This window comes from Bombina bombina, chromosome 3 (genome assembly GCF_027579735.1).
Source record: "Bombina bombina isolate aBomBom1 chromosome 3, aBomBom1.pri, whole genome shotgun sequence".
Taxonomy (NCBI): Eukaryota; Metazoa; Chordata; class Amphibia; order Anura; family Bombinatoridae; genus Bombina; species Bombina bombina.
The window spans coordinates 627,034,845-627,059,235 of NC_069501.1; the positions used below are offsets into that span (position 1 = coordinate 627,034,845).

At 38.0% G+C, this 24,391-nt stretch overlaps 1 protein-coding gene across 1 annotated transcript in view; it reads left to right on the forward strand.

The window, feature by feature from the left end:
* Positions 1-24,391, forward strand: part of VAV1 (vav guanine nucleotide exchange factor 1) — a 214,518-nt gene that overhangs the window by 69,669 nt on the left and 120,458 nt on the right. The window contains exons 3-11 of the mRNA XM_053707291.1: positions 14,824-14,882; positions 15,417-15,482; positions 15,764-15,884; positions 16,142-16,234; positions 16,353-16,421; positions 18,874-18,980; positions 19,078-19,177; positions 20,106-20,201; positions 20,707-20,775. Of these exons, the coding sequence (XP_053563266.1) occupies positions 14,824-14,882; positions 15,417-15,482; positions 15,764-15,884; positions 16,142-16,234; positions 16,353-16,421; positions 18,874-18,980; positions 19,078-19,177; positions 20,106-20,201; positions 20,707-20,775 (780 nt within the window). The remainder of the gene's footprint in view (positions 1-14,823; positions 14,883-15,416; positions 15,483-15,763; positions 15,885-16,141; positions 16,235-16,352; positions 16,422-18,873; positions 18,981-19,077; positions 19,178-20,105; positions 20,202-20,706; positions 20,776-24,391) is intronic.

Sequence of the window (24,391 nt, forward strand, 5' to 3'; positions counted from 1 at the left end):
ACGTTTGACAAAGACTGGTGGTTAAATAAGTTCATGGAAAGTGTGAAAATACCAGCATTTCAAATACCCTAGGGGGTCTACTTCTCAAAAATATATGGTTTTATGGGGGTAAATTTCATTGGCCGGTTTCAGAAATGTCCCAAATAGGACATGGGTGCATAATGACCGATGTGAAAATTCCAAGTTGAAAAACTGGAATGCGCTTCCTAAAAATAAGGCCTTCTAGCCCCCAGAGAACCCAACACACCTATACATGGGTGGTATCACTGTACTCAGGAGATGTTTTTGAACACATATTGAGGTGTTTTTTGGCAGTAACACATAACAGGAACTGAGAATCCATGCCTAAAGTACAATGTGTGTGAAAAAATAACACAAAAAAATGACTACCCAAAAGTTTGACAAAGACTGGTGGTTAAATAAGTTCATGGAAAGTGTGAAAATACCAGCATTTCAAATACCCTAGGGGGTCTACTTCTCAAAAATATATGGTTTTATGGGGGTAAATTTCATTGGCCGGCTTCAGAAATGTCCCAAATAGGACATGGGTGCATGATGACCGATGTGAAAATTCCAAGTTGAAAAACTGGAATGCGCTTCCTAAAAATAAGGCCTTCTAGCCCCCAGAGAACCCAACACACCTATACATGGGTGGTATCACTGTACTCAGGAGATGTTGTTGAACACATATTGAGGTGTTTTTTGGCAGTAACACATAACAGGAACTGAGAATCCATGCCTAAAGTACAATGTGTGTGAAAAATAACACAAAAAAATGACTACCCAAAAGTTTGACAAAGACTGGTGGTTAAATAAGTTCATGGAAAGTGTGAAAATACCAGCATTTCAAATACCCTAGGGGGTCTTCTTCTCAAAAATATATGGTTTTATGGGGGTAAATTTCATTGGCCGGCTTCAGAAATGTCCCAAATAGGACATGGGTGCATGATGACCGAAGTGAAAATTCCAAGTTGAAAAACTGGAATGCGCTTCCTAAAAATAAGGCCTTCTAGCCCCCAGAGAACCAAACACACCTATACATGGGTGGTATCACTGTACTCAGGAGATGTTGTTGAACACATATTGAGGTGTTATTTTGGCAGTAACACATAACAGGAACTGAGAATCCATGCCTAAAATACAATGTGTGTGAAAAATAGCACAAAATAATGACTACCCAAAAGTTTGACAAAGACTGGTGGTTGAATTAGTGCATGGAAAGTGTTAAAATACAAGCATTTGAAATACCCTAGGGTGTCTACTTTTCAAAAATATATGGTTTGATGGGGGTAAATTCCATTGACCAGCTTCAGAAATGCCCCAAATAGGACATGGGTGCATGATGACCGATGTGAAAATTCCAAGTTGAAAAACTGGAATGCGCTTCCTAAAATTAAGGCTTTTTAGCCCCCAGAGAACCCGACACACCTATACATGGGTGGTATCACTATACTCAGGAGATGTTGTTGAACACATATTGAGGTGTTTTTTGGCAGTAACACATAACAGGAACTGAGAATCCATGCCTAAAGTACAATGTGTGTGAAAAATAACACAAAGCAATGACTACCCAAAAGTTTGACAAAGACTGGTGGTTGAATTAGTGCATGGAAAGTGTTAAAATACCAGCATTTGAAATACCCTAGGGTGTCTACTTTCAAAAATATATGGTTTTATGGGGGTAAATTCCATTGGCCAGCTTCAGAAATGTCCCAAATAGGACATGGGTGCATGATGACCGATGTGAAAATTGCAAGTTGAAAAACTGGAATGCGCTCTCTAAAAATAAGAGCTTTTAGTCCCCCGAGAACCCGACACACCAATACATGGGTGGTATCACTGTACCTAGGAGATGCTGCTGAAGACATATTAGGGTGTTATTTGGCAGTAACCCTTAATATTATCAGTAAATGTATTCTTAAATTGCTCTTTTGTCAAAAAATCTAATTATTTTTTTTCCCCCCCAAACTTTGGCATAGATTGGTGGTAAAATGGTTGCATGAAAAAAGTCAAAATACCCCAAGTTTAATACCTTAGGTTGTCTTCTTTTAAAAAATATATACATTTGAAGGGTTATTCAGGGATTCCTGACAGATATTGGTGTTACAATGTAACTATCGCCAATTTTGAAAAAACATGGTTTTGAAATAGCAAAGTGCTACTTGTACTTATTGGCCTATAACTTACAAAAAAAGCAAAGAACATGTAAACATTGGGTATTATAAACTCAGGACAAAATTTAGAAACTGTTTAGCATTGGTATTTTATGGTGGTTGTAGATGTGTAAGAGATTTTGGGGCTCAAAGTTAGAAAAAGTGCATTTTTTTCATTTTTTTCCTCATATTTCTTTTTTTTTTATAGTAAATTATAAGATATGATAAAAATAATGCTATCTTTAGAAAGTCCATTTAATGGCGAGAAAAACGGTATATAATATGTGTGGGGTACAGTAAATGAGTAAGAGGAAATAAACAGTTAAACACAAACATCGCAGAAATGCAAAAATAGCCTTGGTCCCAGATGGTCAACAAATTGAAAAGTGGTCTGGTCACTAAGGGGTTAAATATGGTGTATTTGTGTACTATAATCAGAGGACTACTTCAGTAACACTGCTGTCTGCTGCTGCTGCTCCTTCCCTTCCTGTTCTATGGTGGTCAACAGTCACTGCCAAATCCTTAGGGAACCGTTATCTTTGTTTGCTTGGTCTTTTATCTTCATTTGTTTCTGGGCTTTACCTAGTGATGTCATAGAGGCCTGGAGGGGTGGGGCCCACCAATAAACTAACCAAATTAATAAGCAAATTCTTACGTATTTCTGCAGACCGAACTGCCTTATCAAGATGCTTACTACAAGTGATTTAAGCCTTTTTATAGGAATAACCTCAAGTAAAAGGTAAATGATTGGTGAATTGTATAAGCCAATGAGGTACTATGGGTGTATATCAATTATCACCTATTAATTATTTAGAGTGTACCAATTTGCCAATCTTTTTTAAAGGTATATGAGATTGCCAAAAAACAATATATATGACTTATTACATACGATGTTATAATCCACTTAACATAACACAAATATGAAATATAAAGTAATATACCTAGTGTACAAAATATATAGGGTTTCTAAATTTCCATAAACCTATAAATGAAATGTGATCGTGAACCAGTGCAGACAACCTAAAATAAAAATAAACTGTTAAAAAAGCAATTGAAACTAGTTCATGATACTAGCGAATGTTGTGATATATATTATTCAGCATCAATGTATACACCAATCTTGGGGTTGCTTAAATGAATCTATTTATTTTATAGTGATATTTATAAAATTAACGAAACTAAATACTCTAATAGTGTATATGAAAAAGTCTAAAAAAATACTAAAAAAAATGCAAAGCATGTAATTATAATAATACATGGATATCTATAAACATAATACTAGATATATGTATCTTACAAAAAAAAAATGTTACACATATTTTGTAGAATACAAGAAATAGTAGATAAATGTGTGATGATGTCAAAAGGAGTGTTATCATATAACAAATGGTATATATAACCAACTTAAGTGAATAATACAATTAAATAGTGGAGGCTAATGATGCAATAAAGAATGCAATTTTAATATGCTCCATCATGATATATAGTGAATACAGTAATATTCATGTGGCAAAAAAATATTAACCCACGTGTTGCCTGGTGAAATCCTAAATTCTTAGATAAAGGACAATATTAATACTAAGTCCTAAAGCATATATGAGTCCATCAGGATGTAGTGTTCTAAAATTGAAAACGCCTTATATCTCCTTGGTGAATCTCAGTGAAGTGTTGATAGAGTACTGTTTTATTTGTCCTATGTTCTATATTCCAAATATGTTCCCTAATATGTTCCATTCCGTTTAAGATACGGTTCTTACTCACAATGAAGAAATTTCACAAGGTCTTTGTAAACAGAGCTCTTGTAAACAGAGTCTTCAAGTATAACTACAAACTCGTTATAGAGTAGCTGTGTGGAAAGGTAATGAATGTGGGTACTTTATTTCCTCTCACCCATACTATTTTCAGTCCACTTGTGTACCATACTAACATATGGAGTGCAAAGAAAGAATATGGCAGCACAGTGTGGGAGTGAAGAAAATAAGTTAGTAAGTTAGTATAGGGAGGTTGTACCCATGGGAAGTAAAAGGTTATGGGTGGTGTAAAAAGGTTAATTGATATTAATTTAATTATCACATACTTTATTTAAAAATATTCTTTAAATTCTCTTTCTAAAAATTCTTGCAGATCTTGTATTTTCTCCAATCTCAGTTAACATTTAAATGTATGTTCTTTTAATTATTGGCATTCCATAACGCAAGTTTTTTGTTAAAATTCATTTTCTATTGGCTTTGGCAATAAAGTTTTCAACGCATTTCTTTATGACCAAATTTCTTTACTGAATATTCTGGCAAGCCCGAATGCCAGCACAACCAAAATTCTGTCAAAACAAACCTTATAAAAAATCCAAAACAAATCTTTTGGGCAAAAAATTTTTTTGCCTGCGCACGTCTGTTACTTAACTTACACAATTATAGATGTAAATGACCGAAACGCCCTGTAAAGAAATGCTGCAAAATATAGGTGAAGCAATGCTTGAATTTGAAATACAATCCCAGCTTTACATTAGGACCTCTAGATAGCCTCACAAACATATATGGTTCTGTGTCTTGAATTAACTGTTAGAGACTCCAGAACCTATGTCTAATGACCTATTTACAATGAAAGTACATGCTTCTGCTAGGCTTACGTTGGCAGTGTTAAAGGGACAGTTTACTCAAAATATTTATCCCCTTTAATTTGTTTCCAATGATCCACTTTACCTGCTGGAGTGTATTAAATTGTTTACAAGTATTTCCATTACCCTTATATTGGCATTTGAAATAGTTTATTTAGCCTGTGGTATCCCCACCCAACCTGAAAGTTTTTGGCCTCAAGGCCAAGCTGTGTTAACACAGCCAGTAGAAGAAATTACACTCCCAGTGGGTTATAGAAAAGATAAGGTAATAAAATCTTATTTTTCCATTGTTCTCTCCAAGAATTAATGATTGGTTTATGGACAGATATAAGATAAAGAAGCAATTATATGTACACAATGTGATAAAGTAATGAGATCTGATTATACCTACAAGCTCAACCCATTTTATTAGGTTGTGGCTTTAAAACACAAAATCGGCTAATTCATATACACAAATAAGCCTTAAACAAGAAAATCTCATACATTTTATACTCTGCAGCTGGTAAAAAAGTACTTGGAAACACATTAAGGGAAAAACAATTTTATAGTATACTGTCCCTTTAATGCATCAGGCTATAGTTTTCTAATGGCATTGTAGTAAGCAAACTACACCAATACTGAGAAAGTTTTACATGTTTTTTCTTGAAAACTAATTTTGTTTGAGGGGATGAAAATGAAGATGCTAGCTAGAATCAAATTAGATTGACTGTTATGAAGGAACAGCAGGAGTTACAAATCATATGAAAAAATACCTTTCATGAGACTTACTATATTAAAAACACTTAATGAACTTTGGGCTAGATTATGAGTGGAGCGCAATCCATCGCTACCGCTTGGGCATTATTTACGCTAGAAGTAAGCTTTTTGCACATGTCGAGAAGAGCGTGTATTACAGGTTGAAAGTAAATAGCCGAACTTCAATTATCGCGACTGTATTAATGTATTCCCCCATAGACTTCAATGGAGTGCAGAAAGTATTTTTTATAAGCTTTGTACAACTTTTTTGTCCTGAAGTCGCACTAACATGACACGTTAAATTCGATTTTGCTTAAGAAAACGCGTTTACTTTCAACTCATACTACACGGTCTATTTCCGTTGCGCGCAAAAACCCAAGAAATACCCTTTATCGATTGCGCCCTACAGTTAGAGCGCCACTCTAATCTAGCCCATAATGGGCAGGAGGGAACATAATAAGGGCTAATATACTCTATTAAGTGTATAGTTAGGAGTCTTTTGGATCCCATTTTTTTTTTTTTTTTTATATTTAAAGTTTTTATTGAGGTTGTGCGAAAACAGTACAACATATATGAAACATCATATCCTTGCAGCATACATAAATGGTACATCTCCGTTTAACAACTTTTGCGCAGTTACAAAGACATAATTCTCCAAGTAAATAATCTTATAGAGAAAAAAACAAACAAACATTGGAACCTCTTTTCTTTTTCATAAGCTAAAATGAGCAATTTAAGTGGTCACATTAGGACCTATAGACTTAGAATAGCTTAGTAGTTGGTTTTTAAATGGTAGCAATAGTGAAAATATCATTTTGCGATATAACTAGCACTGTAAAATACTATATGTTAGTGTATTGAGCTAGATACCCGAGCAGTCTTGTTACGCTAGGCATAGAGGACAAGGTCAACTTTATATTATACTGCAAGGGTTATTAGTAAAAAACAAAACAACAAACAAACAAAAAAGACTAAAGTTGGGGTGCGGCACAGGGCAGATAGGCCGCGTAGTTAGACCTCCTACAGAAGGAGGTTTATTATGGAGAGTGGGGGGGGGGGAGGTGATAGAGTGAGTATAATAAATAAAATATATAGCTTAGGGACTAAGAAGCTCATTGAAGTTTAGGAGAGGGGGCGATTAAAGAAATGCGAGAGATAGGAAATGATAAGTAGACAGACTTTAGTGTTACAGGGCAACCTAGTCATACATAAAGTCTCATGAACATATTGGTTAACAGGGGAAAAATAAGAGCGGACTGGTGACATATTAGATCAGTGGTGTATCTGGCATAACAAAGCTTAGTTCTAAACTTTACAGAGCCGGCATGAAACAGAAACAGAGAGCATATAAAGATACATGACTAAACATCTATAAAAATTAGAAAAGTGAATTATTCCAGGAGTCATAGGTTAAGGGGGTCAAAAACATTAGGATGACTCCCTGTTAAAAGGAACATACAAGCTGACAACTTTAAGGCATGAATAAAATGTCATCAACATGTCCTAGAGCACCGCAATTTCTAACATTCACATGTGGCTCATTAAAACAGTCAAACAAGAAATGAAAAATAAGCATGCTTTTAGCATATTGAACTTCAGGGCAGTAAGACAACCAGTACTCTAGAGATTGAACCATATAACATTACAAGTGTAACTAGTCCAACATAAGCACAAAGGTCAGGAATACATCATTTTCGCATGCTCATGTATCAAGATCTATATCTGTATTGATCTATATAGGCACATCTAGGTATATGAGAGTTCTGACTTGACTATCGTGCTCATAGTAATCTTAAATGCTAGGTACCTGCCATCTTTAAAAAAATAAAGCTATATGGGTCACATGCTGGCAGTACCTCAGTAAGTAGATTGTTGTTCCAATCCCATAACCTGCTGGAATGAATAAAGTTACACTTATATTGCGCACACACATATTGAAACAAATGGGCTTTAAACTATAGCAAACGCTCCATAAAGGGCAATCACATAGAAGTGCATTGTAGTCCATATAGTGAGGAATATAGTTCCCAAACCTGCCGACACACTAAACGTTCAGTATTGTCACATTTGCTGATGTCCACTATGTTTACAGCATCATGGCATGCCCTATTAATTGCAGCTTTATCCGTCAGAAATTGTGTCAAGATGTCAGACCAAAGTATAGAAATTTCTGTTGCAGTGGGAAGACCATGTTAGCAAGACTACTTAACCAATTCCGGCCCTCTCAGTGTAGGAATGAGGGCTCTCCTCAACCGCTTCAAAAGACTTATTCCAGAACAGACGGAGCAAGCACCGCTGTTCCCATGTGCGAAAGAGCTGGATAGGGAGGCAGTTAGTGCTAATGGCGTCAAGGCCTTTTACTTGCCCGGGAGATTCCTGACTCACAGCAGCCATCAAACCGGCTAAGCGGATGGAATCCTCCTCCATGTAGTGCTGCCGGACCGTGCTGGTAAGCAAGAGCTTAACGCTGATCTCCACAGCCTCCCGATATGTCCCGGATCCAGTAAATGTAGGGCTAGAGATATGAGAGGGAAGCTGGGGCCCCGAAGCATCCCCCCACTCAGTGTCTACCTCATTTTGATCCGGAGACTTTATTAGCAAGCTCTCGCGCTGCTCCTCCGATTCCCCAGCTCCATCTAGGGCGGCAGTAAGCTTGTTGTGGTGGTGAGTCAGTAGTTTGTTGATTTCAACAAATATCCCGTGAACAGCAGCCATAGTAACTGCGTGTCTATCGGTGTGAGAAAATGTCTGCCGCCTCTGTAGATACAGAGCAGGATTCCCAGGCGTAGTCCACAAGATTTAGCAGAAAATCAAAATTTTGTAGCTTCCAAGCAGTTATAGGAGTAGACCCACTATGGTATTAGTTCACGCTGTGCCAACAATTCATTTTTAAGTCATATTTAGGTAAAATTATGCAGGAGCTCTAAAGATCTGCGTCCTCTCCTGTGCTCTGTTGGCTCCGCCCCCCGGATCCCATTTTTTTAATATATCTGTATTCATAAATGGTTATGTGCATAGAATACTCAAAGTGTTGGTGTTCAAGTTTACAATTCATACTTGGCAAAACCCTTTCTTCAGAGCTGTGGGGGAGAGTTCCTACCTGTTACAATCATGGTTGGGGTCTATGCTATCACTTTTAGAAGTGCTATGCAGCTTAAAACATATGGTTGTTTCTGCAGAAAAGAGTTTTATTTCTTCTGTTATGTGTGATCAGTCCACGGGTCATCATTACTTCTGGATATAACTCCTCCCCAACAGGAAATGCAAGAGGATTCACCCAGCAGAGCTGCACATAGCTCCTCCCCTCTACGTCAGTCCCAGTCATTCTCTTGCACCCAACGACTAGATAGGATGTGTGAGAGGACTATGGTGATTATACTTAGTTTTTATGACTTCAATCAAAAGTTTGTTATTTTAAAATAGCACCGGAGCGTGTTATTACTTCTCTGGCAGAGTTTGAGGAAGAATCTGACAGAGATTTTTTACTATGATTTTAACCGGAGTCGTTAAGATCATATTGCTGTTCTCGACCATCTGAGGGAGGTAAAGGCTTCAGATCAGGGGACAGCGGGCAGATGAATCTGCATTGAGGTATGTGGCAGTTTTTATTTTCTGAATGGAATTGATGAGAAAAGCCTGCCATACCGTTAAAATGACATGTATGTATACACTTCAGTATTCTGGGGATGGTATTTCACCGGAACTACTGTGTTAAGGTCACTAATCCTTTTAATAACTATTCTCATGTTAAACGTTTTTGCTGGAATGTAGAATCGTTTACATTGCTGAGGTACTGTGTGAATAAATGTTTGGGCATTATTTTCCACTTGGCAGTTTTTTGCTTTAATTGTGACAGTTTCGTTTCTCTTCACTGCTGTGTGGGAGAGGGAGGGGCCGTTTTTGGCGCTCTTTGCTACGCATCAAAAAATTCCAGTCAGCTACTTTTATATGTCCTGCATGATCCGGTTCATTTCTGACAGATCTCAGGGGTCTTCAAACTTCTTTGAAGGGAGGTAAATTCTCTCAGCAGAGCTGTGAGAATTCTTATAGTGACTGTGTATAAAAAACGTTGTTTTGTTTTCTTATGTACAAATTTAATTAGTGTTGTTTTTTACTAATGGGAACAAACCTTTGCTAAAAGTTGTGTTGTTTTAAAATTTGATGCAATAACTGTTTTTCAGTTCATTATTTCAACTGTCATTTAATCGTTAGTACCTCTTTGAGGCACAGTACGTTTTTTGCTAAAAAAGATTATAACCAAGTTGTAAGTTTTTTGCTAGTGTGTTAAACATGTCTGACTCAGAGGAAGATATCTGTGTCATTTGTTCCAATGCCAAGGTGGAGCCCAATAGAAATTTATGTACTAACTGTATTGATGCTACTTTAAATAAAAGTCAATCTGTACAATGTGAACAAATTTCACCAAACAGCGAGGGGAGAGTTATGCCGACTAACTCGCCTCACGCGACAGTACCTGCATCTCCCGCCCGGGAGGTGCGTGATATTTTGGCGCCTAGTACATCTGGGCGGCCATTACAGATAACATTACAAGATATGGCTACTGTTATGACTGAAGTTTTGTCTAAATTACCTGAACTAAGAGGCAAGCGTGATCACTCTGGGGTGAGAACAGAGTGCGCTGACAATGCTAGGGCCATGTCTGATACTGCGTCACAGCTCGCAGAGCATGAGGACGGAGAGCTTCATTCTGTGGGTGACGGTTCTGATCCAAACAGATTGGACTCAGATATTTCAAATTTTAAATTTAAATTGGAGAACCTCCGTGTACTACTAGGGGAGGTCTTAGCAGCTCTCAACGATTGTAACACTGTTGCAATACCAGAGAAACTGTGTAGGTTGGATAAATACTTTGCGGTACCGGCGAGTACTGACGTTTTTCCTATACCTAAGAGACTAACTGAAATTGTTACTAAGGAGTGGGATAGACCCGGTGTGCCGTTCTCACCCCCTCCAATATTTAGAAAGATGTTTCCAATAGACGCCACCACTCGGGACTTATGGCAAACGGTCCCCAAGGTGGAGGGAGCAGTTTCTACTTTAGCTAAGCGTACCACTATCCCGGTGGAGGATAGCTGTGCTTTCTCAGATCCAATGGATAAAAAATTAGAGGGTTACCTTAAGAAAATGTTTGTTCAACAAGGTTTTATATTACAACCCCTTGCATGTATCGCGCCGATTACGGCTGCGGCAGCATTTTGGATTGAGTCGCTGGAAGAGAACCTTAGTTCCTCTACGCTAGACGACATTACGGACAGGCTTAGAGTCCTTAAACTAGCTAATTCTTTCATTTCGGAGGCCGTAGTACATTTAACCAAACTTACGGCTAAGAACTCAGGATTCGCCATACAGGCACGCAGGGCACTGTGGCTAAAATCCTGGTCAGCTGATGTTACTTCTAAGTCCAAATTACTTAATATACCTTTCAAGGGGCAGTCCTTATTCGGGCCCGGTTTGAAAGAAATTATCGCTGACATTACGGGAGGTAAGGGCCACGCCCTACCTCAAGACAAGGCCAAAGCTAAGGCTAGACAGTCTAATTTTCGTCCCTTTCGGAATTTCAAAACAGGAGCAGCATCAACCTCCACTGCACCAAAACAGGAAGGAGCTGTTGCTCGTTACAGGCAAGGCTGGAAGCCTAACCAGTCCTGGAACAAAAGCAAGCAGGCCAGGAAACCTGCTGCTGCCCCAAAGACAGCATGAACCGAGAGCCCCCGATCCGGGACCGGATCTAGTAGGGGGCAGACTCTCTCTCTTCGCCCAGGCCTGGGCAAGAGATGTTCAGGATCCCTGGGCACTAGAGATCATATCTCAGGGATACCTTCTAGACTTCAAATTATCTCCCCCAAGAGGGAGATTTCATCTGTCAAGGTTGTCAACAAACCAGATAAAGAAAGAAGCGTTTCTACGCTGCGTACAAGATCTGTTAACAATGGGAGTGATCCATCCGGTTCCGTGGTCGGAACAAGGACAAGGGTTCTACTCAAACCTGTTTGTGGTTCCCAAAAAAGAGGGAACTTTCAGGCCAATCTTAGATTTAAAGACTCTAAACAAATTCCTAAGAGTTCCATCGTTCAAAATGGAAACTATTCGGACTATTTTACCCATGATCCAAGAGGGTCAGTTCATGACCACAGTGGATTTAAAGGATGCTTACCTTCACATACCGATCCACAAAGATCATCACCGGTATCTAAGGTTTGCCTTCTTAGACAGGCACTACCAGTTTGTAGCTCTTCCATTCGGATTGGCTACGGCTCCAAGAATCTTCACAAAGGTTCTGGGTGCCCTTCTAGCGGTACTAAGACCGCGAGGGATTTCGGTAGCTCCGTACCTAGACGACATTCTAATACAAGCTTCAAGCTTTCAAACTGCCAAGTCTCATACAGAGTTAGTTCTGGCATTTCTAAGGTCGCATGGATGGAAAGTGAACGAAAAGAAGAGTTCTCTCTTTCCTCTCACAAGAGTTCCATTCTTGGGGACTCTTATAGATTCTGTAGAAATGAAGATTTACCTGACAGAAGACAGGTTAACAAAACTTCAAAATGCATGCCGCGTCCTTCATTCCATTCAACACCCGTCAGTAGCTCAATGCATGGAGGTGATCGGCTTAATGGTAGCGGCAATGGACATAGTACCTTTTGCACGCCTACACCTCAGACCGCTGCAACTATGCATGCTAAGTCAGTGGAATGGGGATTACTCAGATTTGTCCCCTACTCTGAATCTGAATCAAGAGACCAGAAATTCTCTTCTATGGTGGCTTCATCGGCCACACCTGTCCAGGGGAATGCCATTCAGCAGGCCAGACTGGACAATTGTAACAACAGACGCCAGCCTACTAGGTTGGGGCGCTGTCTGGAATTCTCTGAAGGCTCAGGGACTATGGAATCAGGAGGAGAGTCTCCTTCCAATAAACATTCTGGAATTGAGAGCAGTTCTCAATGCCCTTCTGGCTTGGCCCCAGTTAATAACTCGGGGGTTCATCAGGTTTCAGTCGGACAACATCACGACTGTAGCTTACATCAACCATCAGGGAGGGACAAGAAGCTCCCTAGCAATGATGGAAGTATCAAAGATAATTCGCTGGGCAGAGTCTCACTCTTGCCACCTGTCAGCAATCCACATCCCGGGAGTGGAGAACTGGGAGGCGGATTTCTTGAGTCGCCAGACTCTTCATCCGGGGGAGTGGGAACTTCATCCGGAGGTCTTTGCCCAAATACTTCGACGTTGGGGCAAACCAGAGATAGATCTCATGGCGTCTCGCCAGAACGCCAAACTTCCTCGCTACGGGTCCAGATCCAGGGATCCGGGAGCAGTTCTGATAGATGCTTTGACAGCACCTTGGAACTTCAGGATGGCTTATGTGTTTCCACCCTTCCCGCTGCTTCCTCGATTGATTGCCAAAATCAAACAGGAGAGAGCATCAGTAATTCTAATAGCACCTGCTTGGCCACGCAGGACTTGGTATGCAGATCTAGTGGACATGTCATCCTGTCCGCCTTGGTCTCTACCTCTGAGACAGGACCTTCTGATACAGGGTCCATTCAAACATCAAAATCTAACTTCTCTGAAGCTGACTGCTTGGAAATTGAACGCTTGATTTTATCAAAACGTGGTTTTTCTGAGTCGGTTATTGATACCCTGATTCAGGCTAGGAAGCCTGTTACCAGAAGGATTTACCATAAAATATGGCGGAAATACCTATACTGGTGCGAATCCAAAGGTTACTCCTGGAGTAAGGTTAGGATCGCTAGGATATTGTCTTTTCTACAAGAAGGTTTAGAAAAGGGTTTATCAGCTAGTTCATTAAAGGGACAGATTTCAGCTCTGTCCATCTTGTTACACAGACGTCTGTCAGAAAATCCAGACGTCCAGTCCTTTTGTCAGGCTTTAGCTAGGATCAAGCCTGTGTTTAAAGCTGTTGCTCCACCATGGAGTTTAAACTTAGTTCTTAACGTTTTACAGGGTGTTCCGTTTGAACCCCTTCATTCCATTGATATAAAAATGTTATCTTGGAAAGTTCTGTTTTTAATGGCTATTTCCTCGGCTCGAAGAGTCTCTGAGTTATCAGCCTTACATTGTGATTCCCCTTATCTGATTTTTCACTCAGACAAGGTAGTTCTGCGTACTAAACCTGGGTTCTTACCTAAGGTAGTCACTAACAGGAACATCAATCAAGAGATTGTTGTCCCATCCTTGTGTCCAAATCCTTCTTCAAAGAAGGAACGTCTTTTACACAATCTGGATGTAGTTCGTGCCCTCAAGTTCTACTTGCAGGCAACTAAAGATTTTCGCCAAACTTCTTCCTTGTTTGTCGTTTACTCTGGACAGAGGAGAGGTCAAAAAGCTTCTGCTACCTCTCTCTCTTTTTGGCTTCGTAGCATAATACGTTTAGCCTATGAGACTGCTGGACAGCAGCCTCCTGAAAGAATTACAGCTCACTCCACTAGAGCTGTGGCTTCCACTTGGGCCTTTAAGAATGAGGCCTCTGTTGAACAGATTTGCAAGGCTGCAACTTGGTCTTCGCTTCATACTTTTTCCAAATTTTACAAATTTGACACTTTTGCTTCTTCGGAGGCTATTTTTGGGAGAAAGGTTCTTCAGGCAGTGGTTCCTTCTGTATAATGAGCCTGCCTATCCCTCCCGTCATCCGTGTACTTTTGCTTTGGTATTGGTATCCCAGAAGTAATGATGACCCGTGGACTGATCACACATAACAGAAGAAAACATAATTTATGCTTACCTGATAAATTCCTTTCTTCTGTTGTGTGATCAGTCCACGGCCCGCCCTGTTTTAAGGCAGGTAAATATCTTTTAAATTATACTCCAGTCACCACTTCACCCTTGGTTACTCCTTTCTCGTTGTTTCTTGGTCGAATGACTGGGACTGACGTAGAGGGGAGGAGCTATGTGCAGCTCTGCTGGGTGAATCCTCTTGCATTTCCTGTTGGGGAGGAGTTATATCCAGAAGTAATGATGACCCGTGGACTGATCACACAACAGAAGAAAGGAATTTATCAGGTAAGCATAAATTATGTTATTTTAGTTTAGTCTGCACATGTGTCAGTATTTTTTTTTTTTACCACAAATAAGTGATTGTTGTCACCCATACTTATGCATACAGATTTACAGAATTTGGCTAATCTTTACAAATAAATTATATTATTATTAATTTATTTTGATAATGATTGTTGTTCATATTATTATTAATAATAATAATAATAACAATCATTATCATAATAATTAGATTTTTCATGGTTCTTTCTGTATACTCAATATGTTAATTGATTTTCCTTGTAGGTTATCGACACACTGTCTATTTTATCATGGAATCAGATTTCTCAGAGTAGGGGCTTTGAGTAAGTATGAAGATTTGACTAATGTTCCCTTTATTTAGGCTATACTAACTAAACGCCTCATAAAGTTTTATGTTTTTCTATGTAAATGAATGCATCTAGACCATTCTCAAATCCATACCTTCCTATATTTGACTCTGTTTCATCATTTACATTTCTTCTGTATGGTATATGGTTACATCCCGAATTATCCATGTCAGAACACATCCCACATTTTTTTACATGTATATGGTACTGTAATATCCCAAACTTTTCCCACATGTGGAAAATGTGCTACATTCCAAACTTTCCATATATATGACTTATTATTACCCCCAACCATTTCCGGTGTATGAGAAAATGTTATATTACCATGTTTTTTCTATTAGCATGACCAGTTTTCAAATCAGATACTTTGCCATGTTATCCATATTTATTAACCAAACATTACAGTGCACAACCCAATTTGATTCCCTAAATTAGCATAATTTCTCATTGTATGATGAACTATAACATTCCAATTTTACCCAAGTATAATATTGTCTCTGCTGTTTTCAGGCCATTCCCTACTGAGGACCTAGTTTCTGATGAAGATATCTACAATGGTCTCTCGGATCAGATTGAGTAAGTAAAACTTATATAAATTAAACTGGAGATGTTATACACTTAACACTACATGCAAACATAGGTTTGTTGACAGATACATGCATATTTGACACTAATCATACATGCATATCTATTTAGTACAAACAGTTCTACATTCAGAAGTGATTGGAGTATAGTAGAAATATTGCTACTCTAAACATTACCATAACACTAACAATACATAAATAGGGCCTTAGTGCTGAAATCACAAGAACATTAATAAAGTGGCAGGTCATGTTTCATGTTATCACCTCTTTCAGTGACACTGGGGAGGAAGATGAAGATCTTTATGACTGTGTGGATATGGAGGAAGAAGAAGGAAATGAAATTTATGAAGATCTAATGAAAACAGAGGAACCACCTATGCCAACAAGAGATGTGGTAATTCACAGTGAAGAATAAGGAATCACTTCTAGGAGAAGAGTAATTTACAAAATATAAGTTTGTGTACCATAATTGCATAGGGTATTTATTTTTATATATATATATATATATATATATATATATATATATATATATATATATATATATATATATATATATATATATTGATTCATTATGAAAGGTAACTATAGAGAAACTGAATGGCAGATGTAAGTGTCCCTTCCTCTCTCATATCACCTTCTCTTTGTTGGCAGAAAATGACTACAGATGATATGAGAAGATGTTGCCTTCAGGAACTGCATCAGACAGAGGAGAAATACACTGATACCTTGGGATCTATCTGCCAGGTACCTCTGTTGAAGTTATTTGCAAGAGTGACTTCCAGTGCAGGGGTGATTGTGTATCTTGTAAATAAATCATGCTTGGTACAAATAAATAGTCACAAATGTGCACTTTACTTTACAGTATTTTATGAAGCCACTTCAGACATTCCTTTGCAGACAAGATAATGACAACATCTTCATCAACATTGAGGTAAGAAATAATTGAAGGATATAAAGATAAACTCATCAAAATTGTGTTGGCATAAGTGTGGATTAGAAGATGAAAAAAAAATATATATATATATATATATATATATATATATATATATATATATATGGTGAAAAACAGTGGCTGATGTTGCAGAGATTAACAAGGCTAAAATACAAGAGTTCATAGTAGTAATAAGAACTGTTCTGGTCATGGGGGAACTTCCGAGTGGTGGATGAGTTCAGCAGCATATTTCTAAGATCTGTATGAGTCTATTCTATGGGATATTTCTCTCAAGGATGCCTATACAGACAAATATATCACAAGATCTGCACTAATGGAGCCTCGAGAACAAGTTTGTGTCAGTATTGTTTTAAGGATATATCTTTAACAGGGCTCTGATAGCTTTACAGAAGCTTGGCCCTCTCAGCACTGGTGTCGCCGCAAACTAAACCACCCAGTGAGGACGCTGGTGTAAACTTACTAGAGTGCTATTAGTCACAATAACCTAAAGAATTAATACATATTGGAGGAGCTATATGTAGCTTTGGACATCATACTACTAGACTTTGAGAGAGAGCGTTCTCTGATTTGGTTGTGGAGTACTTACGCCCTCAGTAGGTCTTAAACATGATGCCCATAGGAATCATAGATGTAATTCCATGCTCACCTGAGGCTGATCATAGAGAGGGCTCACTTTACAATAAGTCTTCTTCTAACTTTTCTAATGGGGCAAAAGAATACTTGGGCTCTGTTATACTTACAGTGGCTGATTTGAGACCACAGCCTACCCATCTACAGTATGAAGATCCCAGCAAGCCAGTCTCATGCAAGCCAAGTTCTTTGTATGGAGGTTCTTACAGAGATGAGGATTGAGGTGGATCTGCAAACACTAAGTAAAGAAACTGAGAGTGAAGCAGTACTTAACATACCAACCTTCGATTCTGATTCCCTTACTATTGGAAGGATGGCACCACTGGTGAATGAAGCCAGATACCTTGAGGACTGTAGTGCTTCTTGGGCTGATTGAGGGGCATAGGAGGAGCCCTACCTTCTCTATGGCCACCTCAGCTGAGCAGGGAATTGCCTTTATGATTTCTGTGGGCACCATGTTTAAGACCTACCGAGGGCTTAAAGTGATGGTAAACTTCAGACTATAAGAATGCTGCAATAACAAATATATTCGTTTGCAAGTAAAACCACATAATTATTTTTTTTAAAGTGTATATATATATATTTTATAATAAAAGATTTATAATCCTAATTGGTACTGTCTGTTCCTTCTCTTTTGGCTGGGCTGTGATGTATAGAGCAGTCACATCCACTTTCTACATAGGCTTTCTATGGGTTTTAAAAGGGCTGGACTTCAAGATTGTGAAATTACACTTATGTTGATTGGATGTTCACTGGATTTGTAAAAAAAAAAAAAAAAGTTCATCCATGTACGCCAGCATAACATTGTAATAGAAGCATTATTTTATTAACTAATTTAACCCTTTCACAGATGGATTAAAAACAAAAAAGGTACACATACTTTTTTAATGGCATTTCAGTATTTCAAGTTTACCATCACTTTAAGTACTCCTTAACCCCTCCTGAGATGGCGGAGGGGAGATTTCTTGGCTTCCATGACCTCAAGGGCTCATAAAGATAATGTGGATGCAGTAGATCCAAACAGCATGTTTAGGGAGAAGGGAGATTTCCTGGCAGCATCGGAGCAGATTTTGAGTTCCTGACATATAGGCCTCTTACCAGCTTTATGGCCAACCAAAGGACTGATGTTTCTGATCGAATAGTGTGTAATCTGGTGGACACTGTTATAGAGGGGTATCAGATAAGGATTATACACCAAATTGACCACAATTTATGGACATGTACTTTTCAGGGCAGTTTTGACTGCTGTATCTTTCACCTTGCTTCTTATGTTACTCTGCAATAATTTTTATACATTTACAATGTTTATCATATAGCTAGAACATATGTTTATCAGTTATAAAAGGAGGAAATACCCTAAGAGTTTAAAGCAGACATGTTGATTATTCTGGTTACCCATGAAACCTTTCTAGCCACAAATATAACACTTTAACATTACTCTTTATATATTATTTAAGTGATCAGTTAATTTATCTATTGAAATACAGTTTTCAAATACAGTCTGTTTAAAGGGATATGAAACACAATTTTTTATTTCATGGTTCAGATAGAGCATGCAATTTTAAGCAACTTTCTAATTAACTCCTATTATCAATTTTTCTTCATTCTCCTGTTATCTCTATTTGAAAAGCAGGAATGTAAGCTTAGGAGCCAGCCCATTTTTGGTTCAGATTCTGGGTATCGCTTGCTGATTTGTGGCTACCCAGTGTTCTGAACCAAACATTTGGGTTTCATATTCCTTTAATAAATAAGAAAATACATATGGTAAACCCCAAATATTTTGTTTTGCTTTGTATTTCAGGACCTACTTACTCTTCACCAAAGCTTTCTTGCAGAAATGAAGGGATGCCTCTTAAACAAAAACCAGAATCAGAATCTGTACCAGGTGTTCTTGCGATACAAGGAGAAGTGAGATACAAATATTCATGATTAAAAGATTACTTGTAAGATTACCCAGACACACTCCTGCAGAATATGCCGAAAACTTACTGATGTTTTTTGACAGGTTCCTAATCTATGGTACATACTGCAGTCAAGTGGAGTTTGCCACCAAACAACTAGAACAGACCTCACAGACCCATGAAGGTGTCAGGATGAGGTTGGAGGTAAATGGCAAAAAGAATGGGTTATTTTAAATCTAGTGATTAAAATATATTTATTTTTTTATTTATTTTGAAACCCACTCATTATTTAGAGCAAGATTACAAGTTGCGCAGGTATAACAAGTTGTAAAATAACTTATTTTGCAAGCGTGTTAAGCTGCGTAATGCAAACCGCAAAATTGCGTGCACGTTCACGTATTCCCCATAGAAGTCAATGGAGAAGACAAATAGAAGAAAAAAAATAATAATATGTTGCTCAAAGATGACATATTTTCCTTGAAAAGTGTACATGAAAATGCGAATATTTTATATTGCGAAAATGTTTTCGTAACTGAATATGTTCTATTTATTTGTAAATAAATATTTCTCTATATATTTAATGATATTTGGACTGATATATCTATTAATTGCGAGATATGTATTTGAATATATATATATATGTCTTGATATCTCGAGATTTATATGTGAATATCCCATTGAAAATACATCTGAGATATTGTTTAATATGCATAAGATTGTGATGTAAAATATTTTCATTATCTCTATAGTTAAATATATGTCTATACATATAAATCCATGTTTCTCTATGTATGTGTATGTATGTCAATTTAAAATCCATGTCGTCTTTTTTTTTTCTAACACGCGAGATCTCTTATCTTTGAGCCCTTATAACTTTTGTGTGCAATATTTTTTTTAATCATTTTTATTAGACAGTGTTAATATGAGTGTAAGTGTACTTTGTATTGTATTTTTGAAGTGTTTCTTTAAAGTTTTTGTTGCGGAAAAGGCAAATGCGCACACGCAATCGCGATTTTTCAAGACTTGTAATACCTGCACAATGGAAATTGATTGCAAAAAGACCACATTGCACGCGGAAAACTCATAACGTGCTACTGTAATCTTGCTGTTAATTAATAATTATTTTTTTTAGGAATGCTCACAGAGGGCTAACAATGGTCGGTTTTCTTTACGAGACCTGCTGATGGTACCAATGCAACGAGTCCTTAAATATCATCTATTGTTACAGGTGAGAAGGGTTCATTTATCATATACGAAGCTATCTACTGTATATAAATTTAGCCAGCTAATTATATCAAACAAGAAAAAAAAATCTAATAATTCAAAAACAACTAAAAAGGGACATTGTGCAAGCATTGTTTTCTTTGTACCCTCTAAAAGATGTAATTTTTAAATGTATTACTTTTTAAATGTATATTTATGTACTGAATAAGCAACTTTTTCTTGTCTATCTTGTAGAGGTTTGTCCACCTTCATCAATAAACCTCAGGGGAGTTGTCTATCACTTGATGGACATTAGCACAGCAGTAGCAATTGTACACAAACACACTGTTTAATTTACACGTCTTTGATTAAAAAAAAAAACCTCATCATGCAGAAAATATTTTACTATTTTTAATCACAGACCTTTTTTTATGTATGTAAGTTTTAAGTATGATGTCCCTTTAATTTTCTGTTAATTGTCATCATTTGCTTTCACAGTCAAAAATCCTTTTTTTCTCACTGTTGTACAGGAATTAGTAAAACACACAACAGATCCAACAGAAAAAGAAAATCTGAAGCTGGCACTTGATGCAATGAGGGTGAGAACATGAACAAATAGATGTATAGCGTCTTCTCAGCTTTAGGCTTCGTTAGCACATGAATACAAGAACATCCTGGCACAAGCCATTTTTATATTATATATATATATAGCAAAGAAGCAAAACAAAGCACTCTCTGGACTTTAGACATCAAGTGTAAAAATGTTATTTGTGACGTTTCGGGACCTCAAACGTCCCTTCTTCTGACAACCAAAGTGTACAAATGAACAAACTTAAATAGGCCTGTAGGCCCCTCCCTAAGTCAGGAGACCGAGTGCAAAAAACATGGGGCTAAACTATCTAGGTAGCGCAAAGAAAAAGTAATGTGTAGCATGATAATGTGCAACATAATAACGTGTCAATATAAAAACATCTAGCGTGATAATAGAGTCAAGTGCATATGGGTACAATAAATCAAACTAGTGATCTATGATCCCACCATGCTCCTAATCCCCAACCATAACACGTCCCGGGTTCAAGAACTCATGGAAGAATTCATCTGCACTATTCGTGATTGCATTGGATCATAAACAACACCACCCACCCTGTGGATTGTGTGCTTTCAAAACATCGTCATGGCAACAACAGTAATCACTACGGGGGTGTAGCCATTGATCTCAAATAGAACACTCTCAGTCCATATAAACCACACAAATCAAAGTCGCCCATCATACTACCCATGATGATGTCTGGCTTACATCTGGGTATATCGCCTGTATAGCATATAGTGTATCAAACCACCTCTTCTGTCAGCTGGCCTTTGTATAAAGTTAGTACGCCCAGGGGCATGTAGGCCATGACTGGTCAGGCACTCAAATAAAGCAATGTCAAATGAAGCCGTGTCAAAATATTCCGATGGAAACCATTCCCACGAATCGTCATAGGAGCACCGGGGTCTCCACCCCCCCTCCGCTATAGGTTTGGAGCGCCTGATGTCAAAATAATATCAATAACAACATATCGCACCCCTATCTTGCCTTGTAACAGGAAACAATCAAATATACACAAAGCCAGCTCATAATCACTTAGTGCCCGGGAAATAAGGTAAAACCCTAACAGAGACAAGGGATCCGGATAGATGCTCAGTCACGCCTGAAGTGTAAAGATGACTGAGCATCTATCCGGATCCCTTGTCTCTGTTAGGGTTTTACCTTATTTCCCGGGCACTAAGTGATTATGAGCTGGCTTTGTATATATTTGATTGTTTCCTGTTACGAGGCAAGATGGGGGTGCGATATGTTTTTATTGATATTATTTTGACATCAGGCGCTCCAAACCTATAGCGGAGGGGGGGTGGAGACCCCGGTGCTCCTATGACGATTCGTGGGAATGGTTTCCATCGGAATATTTTGACACGGCTTCATTTGACATTGCTTTATTTGAGTGCCTGACCAGTCATGGCCTACATGCCCCTGGGCGTACTAACTTTATACAAAGGCCAGCTGACAGAAGAGGTGGTTTGATACACTATATGCTATACAGGCGATATACCCAGATGTAAGCCAGACATCATCATGGGTAGTATGATGGGCGACTTTGTAAAGATGACTGAGCATCTATCCGGATCCCTTGTCTCTGTTAGGGTTTTACCTTATTTCCTGGGCACTAAGTGATTATGAGCTGGCTTTGTATATATTTGATTGTTTCCTGTTACGAGGCAAGATGGGGGTGCGATATGTTTTTATTGATATTATTTTAACATCAGGGGCTCCAAACCTATAGCGGAGGGGTGTGTGACCCCGGTGCTCTTATGAGGATTCGTGGGAGTGGTTTCCATCGGAATGTTTTGACAAGGCTTCATTTGACAATGCTTTATTTGAGTGCCTGACCAGTCAGGGCCGACATGTCCCCAGGCGTACTAACTTTATACAAAGGCCAGCCGACAGAGGAGGTGGTTTGATACACTATATGCTATACAGGCTATATTCCCAGATGTAAGCCAGACGTCATCACGGGTAGTATGACGGGCGACTTTGATGTGTGTGGTTTACAGGGACTGAGAGTGTTCTATTTGAGATTGATGGCTACACCCCCGTAGTGATTACTGTTGTTGCCATGACGATGTTTTGAAAGCACACAATCCACAGGGTGGGCGGTGTTGTTTATGATCCAATGGAATCACGAATAGTGCAGATGGATTATTCCATGAGTTCTTGAACCTGGGGCGTGTACTGGTTGGGGATTAGGAGCACGGTGGGATCGTAGATCACTAGTTTGATTTATTGTACACATATGCACTTGACTCTATTATCACGCTAGATGTTTTATATTGAAACATGTTATGATGTTGCACATTATCATGCTACAGATTACTTTTTCTTTGGGCTACCTAGATGGTTTAGCCCCATGTGTTTTTGCACTCGGTCTCCAAGGATTAGTGACCTGACATAGGTAGGGGCCTACAGGCCTATTTAAGTTTGTTCATTTGTACACTTTGGTTGTCAGAAGAAGGGATGTTTGAAGTCCCGAAACTTCACATATAAAAGTGAGTGAGTGCTTTGTTTTGCTTCTTTGCTGTATACTCCTCTAGAGCACCCTGGCAGCTGCTGGGCGGTGGTGAGAGTGCATATACCTTTGAATTGTTGCTTTTATATATATATATATATATATATATATATATATATATATATATATATATATATGTGTGTGTATATGTATATATATATATGTATAAAATGTAAGAGTGCAATATAACATTGACAAACAATAAAACACATATAATTTGTTCTTAAAGGGACACTGTACCCAAAAATGTTCTTTCGTGATTCAGATTGAGCATGAAATGTTAAGCAACTTTCTAATTTACTCCTATTATCAAATTTTCTTCTTTCTCTTGGTATCTTTATTTGAAATGCAAGAATGTAAGTTTAGATGCCGGCCCATTTTTGGTGAACAACCTGGGTTGTCCTTGCTGATTGGTGGATAAATTCATCCACCAATAAAAAAGTGCTGTCCAGAGTACTAAAACCAAAAAAAAGCTTAGATGCCTTCTTTTTCAAATAATGATAGCAAGAGAACAAAGAAAAATTGATAATAGTAGTAAATTAGAAAGTTGCTTAAAATTGCATGCTCTTTCTGAATTACAAAAGAATTTTTTTTGGGTACAGTGTCCCTTTAACCATTAGGCTATAGTCAGTGCTGTCATAATGTGCAAAATTATGGACATACAGCCCAATAAAATGTTGTGGTAGATTGAGATATATGGAAAAACTCATATGACCTCAGATGAGTCAAGTTTTGTACTAAGTGAACATTTGAGTAACAAAAAAGGCCATACAGTGTCCTTGTATCAGAGAAATCCTTTATTGACCAAAACAATTTACAAATATCATAATCAATTAAAATAGCCAAACTATATCCTAACTAACACCATTAGTAGACCACTCAAATTGCCCAATCTACTATTTGATGCCAAGCATGTAACATCATTAAAATTAAATTTAATGATCAAAAAACACACAGATAATAATACACAATGGAAAATAAACAGATCCCTACACTAACAGCATAATATAAAACAGCAACATGGTAGGCCAGTTTGTTTTTTTTGCATTCCTCCTTACCTCATTCCTCAATATTCTAAACCACTTGTACTTTGTATTAAAAATGAATGTTT